We start from the raw sequence: 5821 nt of genomic DNA on the forward strand, positions 1-5821 counted from the left end.
GCCTGTGGCTAACGGGATTGTCAGGCTAAAGACGTTTGAGAACTTTGCAGGAAGTCTGCTAGAGCAGATGAAGAGACTATCTAAGCCAGCAGTCTGGAGCTAGTGGGATGCCTTCAGAAGGCGCACACAGGCAGAGCCTGAAGACTGGATCCCTTCCCCGCCCCCCCCCGCCCCGCCCCAAGCATCTGGCATTCAGCACTGCTCTGCCCCTGAACAAGAGTTTCTACTTAGCTCTCATGGCTTAATCAACGGGTAGCAGACCTTATCTTGGGTAATCTGTTCAATCCTCTTTTATCTTGGGTTCAAACCCAAGATACTTTCGATGGAGGGAAGGCAGCATAGTTTAGCCAGATCGCGGAAACTAAATAGGGTTGGTACTTGGAAGGGAGACCTCCAAGGGAGACCTCTGCAGAGGAAGGCGATGGCCGACCACCTCTGCTTCTCTCGTCTTGAAAGCCCCTTCCCGGGGTAGCCAGAAGTCAGCTGCAGCTTGACAGCACTTTTCACACACACACACACACACACAAACAAAAATATTTTTGAACGTTTCGCACCAAGTAGCTTCAAGATCTTTGCAGTGCCTTTGAAGGATTGTCCTTATTTTATTTGGTTGTTGCACAACTTGACAGTCGCCTGGAATAAGTTAAAATCTTTACATATTCTCGTGTCAAATCCAGTAACGATCCCGCAAGTCTACTTTCGGAGCAGGCAGCCGGCTTGCCGCAGCAAGCAGCCACGCACGGGGGGAATCAAGAGCGTATGCTGTGACCCCTGGAGTTCAAAACTATTATGTCTCTCCAGCAATGACTGACTCTGCGATGTCTGACTCTGCCCACGGGCTCCATGCTGAGGTGGGGGAAGAGACATGTCCAGCGTCTACCTTCAGGGACACCAAGCACAACACTTGCCTGCTTGCTAAGAAGATGAAAGCTAGTTGTGCCAAGCATCCCGCACTCCTTATCCCAGAAGGTCCCTTTTTGCTGGCTCCAGCTGCTATCGGAGGTAGTAGTCGATCACCGCAGAGAATGCAGCAAAGCCCCCGCAGCCAAGGACCCCTGCTTTTAAGCCGGCTGCAAAGCAAGAAAGGAAAACTGTTAGCTCAGTGATACCTTGTCAAGTGCCTTGCCCCGCTGAGCAGATGCAACCCCCGAAGGCTGGATTCTAGCCCCTTGGTTCTCTTATTTTAATTCTATTGAGGCCACGAAATGCTGCACTAGAACAAGCTCTTTGCTGTAGAAAAGGAGGGCAGAACTCGAGCCCTGCTGGAAACACAGGTCACAAGAGTAAGAGATGGCTCCTGATTTCTAAAGAAGTTTAAATCGATCGAACCCAGTGTAACAAGCTTAGACAGAGACTGTTCAAAGAGCCATTTAATGCTCTTATAAGGAAGATTAAAACGTGTGTATGTGTGTGTGTGAGAGAGAGAGAGAGAGAGAAACCACGTTTTTTAAAAGCTGCCGCATGCCAAACAGGCAAACCATAAAGTGCTATGCTAGCTGCATTCTAACGACTAAGATGGGGGTTTTCAAGCCATGGGAATCCTGAGGGTTCTTCAGTGGGAAGCTCAGTAACGGTAGAGCAGTTTCCCTAAAGGTCAGCTTCCCTGTCTGGGAAAATCTGCTGCATATAAGGTGCAGCTGCTTTTAAGGCTCAACAACATCCTAGAATTTGACCCAGAATCCTTTGCAGCACCATGGGCTCTCTGGCACAGGTGCATGGGTTCCTATGGTAGACAAGCCAGTACAGAAAGGTTATTTGAAGGTAGAAAATGGTCTGAAGGGGTTTTTTTTCTCCTGTGTAAGCACCACTTAAGTGAATGGGGTGGCAATTACTGTTGGATCACACAAACAATCCATTCTGCAATATTCTCTCATGGCCAAAGCAACACAGCGACTGCTCAGGGGTCATTACTTACCCCTGAAACCGATTGCGCCTCCAGTGATACACCCGCTCATAACACTGTTCTTCCAGTCAGATTTCCCTCGGTACTGTGAAAGTGAGAAAGCAGAATGCAAAGACCAACAATGTGGAACTGGGCCATCAATAGCCAACGGGATGCCTCCCAGAAAGACCCAAAGGCCTTTCCCCAATGAGAAGTCTGCTAATCAGAAAGACCCAAAGGCCTTTCCCCAATGAGAAGTCTGCTAATCAGTTCTGGGGGCTTCGTTCAGCAAATAAGGTATACAGCTGACAATTGACATCTTCCCCATGAAAGGCTTTTTCATGCCATCAGTGCTGGAAGCCATCATCTTGCACTGAATACCACAAGTTAATTGCATGCTAAGAAACGCATCTGTTTGTCCATCCTGAACCTCCTCCTGATCTGTTTCTTTGGCTGTATTACAGAAGAGGGTGAAAAAGAATCTCCCAATTTACCTTCCCAGCATGCTTGAACCAGAGGACTGCTGGCCGCATTACTGATGCGTGGCCATGTCTATAGCGAAGGAGGCTCCTTCTGAAAACTGGATGTTTAAACCCCCATTTTCCCTCCCCCCCCCCAGATTTAAACTTTGAAGGAGGCCTTCTCTCTAACATGAATGCATTCACTAACTGCAGTCTTTCAGCCATCTTCTGCTTGCTGCTCAGCCACTAAGAGTCCAGGATGTTACTTGTCCCACAACTGTGCCCTTCACATTTGTGGCACGGGCCTTATGGAGCAGCCCCATTAAGGGCAGTGAGGGTGTCCTCCACTTTTATAACATTTAGGAGGAGAGAAAAGCAGTTTTGAAGGGCCTCTGGCTGTGATTTTTTTTGGTGGCAACTGAAATTATGATTTCAAACTGGTGAATCAGTTATGCTGTTAAGGCTGATGACTGCCAGTAGGCGTTTTGTATAAGCCGTGTCAGGCTCAGTGCAATCTAGCTATGTCAAATGAATATAAAACTCATCAAAATGGCTACTCACAGACTCCACTAAGCACTCAGTGCAGGAAAACATGGCGCCCACGATGGCAAAGTTCTTGGCATAGGAAATTCCCCTTTGGCCCATGTCTTTCAAGACTTCCCTTGCCGTCGGTGTGCGATATGGATCCTTGGGGTCGAAGCCCACATTGGTGTCAATGCCGGCTGTGAAAATGCCAAAGGCGCCCCCCAGCACAAACCCTGCCAGAAAAAGCAAAGGCAGCCTGTCAGTTGCAGCCAGCTCCAAGCCCCCCACAATGTTCAGTCTTTCTCACACACACTCTCCCACTCATCCAAACTTAGTTTATTCTACAGGGATCCAATCTCAGGTAGCTCCTACTGGATACTGCTTTTCGCATCTGGAATATGGATGTGAGAAACTGTTGGAAGGTCTAATCATCCACAGTAAGCGCTATCCACCTGCTAATAACAATACATATATCATGGCATAATAGATTCTGTAAGGTTTTGCAATATTTAATTTAAAATTATCCACTATTGACAATATTTATATTATACAGTTATGAATCACTGTTTTGACATTAGAAGGAAAGGAAAAGAAAAGGTCCCCTGTGCAAGAACCAGTCGTTTTCGACTCTGGGGTGACGTTGCTTTCACGACGTTTTCACAGCAGACTTTTTACGGGGTGGTTTGCCATTGCCTTCCCCAGTCTTTTACACTTTCTCCCCAGCAAGCTGGGGACTCATTTTACCGACCTTGAAAGGATGGAAGGCTGAGTCAACCTCGAGCCGGCTATGTGAAAACCCAGTTTTCTCTGGGGACCAAACTCAGGTTGTGAGCAGAGCTTAGGACTGTAGTACTGCAGCTTTAACACTCTGTGCCACAGGGCTCTTTGACTTTAGAGGAAACTCCATTAAATGGTATGGTCGGATATTCAAAGATAAACAGTAGCAGCATCTGAAAGCCCAACAGCATATTCTAGCACTATGGACCACAGCTCATTTTGGTGCATCTGATGAAAGCTTCCACTGACAGCTTTCATAGAGCTGTTTTGCTCCCCTTGGCCTCTTAAACTGGTGGTTGTGGGGAGTCTCTGGTGCACACAATGGCGCACCATTGGCACTTACAGCTGTTCTTCCATTGCTTCTCCTGTTTTGTTCTGATGTTTTTTGGAAAGACTGGAGTAGAAACAAGTTTGTCCACCAAGGGGATTGGAAAATGTGGATTTCCAACCCTACACGGATCCACATGGGTGCCATCTCATCCACTATGTGCCCACCCCAGCTGATACCGATATACCTATTACCAAGATGTATTTTTTAAAAAAAACTTCCAGTAGCATGAGGGAAAGAAATGGCAAGTTCAAGGGGGTGTCCAAGCAATGTACACTGAATACATCCCCAAAAATGTGCATACACTTGTAAATGCTTCTATGCATTTGCAGCCTCAATGCCTGCGTGTACAATGGCGAATGGCCACTATGTGTACAGAAACAGCATAGGGTTGCCAACACCAGGTTAGGAAACTCCTAGAAATCTGGGATGGCGCATGGAGGTGGGGTTTGGGGACGGAGGTCAACAGGTATGCGATGCCATAAAGTCCACCTTCTGAAGATGCCATTTCGTCCGGGCAAGGTGGTCTCTGTAAACCTGAAATCAGTTTAATTTCGGGAAACGGCCAGGTCCCACCTGGAGGTTGGGAATCCAGGTTAGTGGGGGTATTCCAAACTCTCCTCAAAGAAAGCTAGGGACAGTTTTCCCACCCTAAAAGACCCCCTCCATTTTTCTGGGGGAGGGGGGGGGTGCTTTCTAAATAGGGTTGCCAGGTGTGTGTTGGAAAACACCTGGCCGCTTGGGGCTGGATCCAGGAGAGGGTGGGGTTTGGGGAGGGGAGGAGCCTCAGCATTGTCCAATGCCATAGACTCCACCCTCCAAAGCAGCCATTTTCTCCAGGGGAGCTGAGCTCTGCCAGCTGGAGATCAGTTGTGAAAGTGGGAGACCTCCAGCCCCCACCTGGAGCCCGTACCCTGCGCTCTCTCCTGGCCCCGGGAGCCCCTTCTCTACCCACCCCCGACGCAGGCCAGCGTCGCTTTGAAGCCGCAGCTCTCCATGGCCCGCTCGATCATCTTCTGCTCGTCGCTCTTGGCCGGGACCGGGAAGCCGCCGAGGGAGGCCGGGTCGAAGGCTCGGGCCTGCCTCGGCCCGCGCTTGTCACCCACCAGGTGCTCCAGCAGGAGGCTGTACTGTAGCGTCGGGACTGTCTCAGCACCATCGCGGGCGGCTTCGGGCCTACCCGGCTTTGAATTGGAGGCCTCCGCGGCCATCACTGGGGTTTTCTCTCACGCCACGGAGACTGCAAGTCCCGTTACGCCTTTCGCGGCAGCGTCTATCTGGCCCAGTGGCGTTGTCCCGCAATGCTCCATGGGTGATGTAGTCCAACTCAACTCGCGGCTCAAACGTTCTTTTTCCTATTTTCAAATTCCTTTTAACTATTTCGTTTATTTTAATTCATTGTTTTTTTTATTTTAATTATATATTTATTTGTATTTCACATTTATTTATGGGTTTTTATGTCTCATTTTAAATTATTCATTTCATTCTTATTTTTTTAAAAAAATAAACCGCCTCATTCGAGGCTGCACTGCGCAAGCGCCCTTATCCCAAGGTTTTCCTCGAGGGCACCAGAACTTCAACTCCCAGCGTACCTGGCTAGCACTTCGCAGATAGGAATTATGGGGTTTGTAGTTTTTGGGAGAAAGGCTTAGTCCTTGGTCTGCGCGAGGAGGCCCCCTGCTGGACTTCTTAGGATCCGGCCGAAGCGAGAATTTGCGAAGGACCAGCCCGGAGCATCCTTAGAAGATACAGGTAAGGAGGCTGCAGGTGAGCCTGAGAAAAGTGAAGGCCTCTGCCAGGATTCTGGGCTTGGGGAAAAGGAGGCAATATGATGGCAAGGGCATCATC

General features: G+C 48.9%; 1 protein-coding gene across 1 annotated transcript; it reads right to left on the minus strand.

The window, feature by feature from the left end:
- Nucleotides 1–578: 578 nt before the first annotated feature.
- TIMM22 (translocase of inner mitochondrial membrane 22) lies at nucleotides 579–5219 on the minus strand. The gene is made up of 4 exons (XM_060258917.1): nucleotides 4929–5219; nucleotides 2905–3101; nucleotides 1916–1988; nucleotides 579–1070 (listed from the first exon to the last, which is right to left on the minus strand). Exons 1-4 carry the CDS (start codon nucleotides 5182–5184, stop codon nucleotides 994–996), a joined length of 603 nt encoding a protein of 200 aa, XP_060114900.1. The 5' UTR covers nucleotides 5185–5219; the 3' UTR covers nucleotides 579–993.
- Between the last annotated feature and the right edge of the window lie 602 nt (nucleotides 5220–5821).

This window comes from Heteronotia binoei, chromosome 18 (genome assembly GCF_032191835.1).
Source record: "Heteronotia binoei isolate CCM8104 ecotype False Entrance Well chromosome 18, APGP_CSIRO_Hbin_v1, whole genome shotgun sequence".
Lineage (NCBI taxonomy): Eukaryota > Metazoa > Chordata > Lepidosauria > Squamata > Gekkonidae > Heteronotia > Heteronotia binoei.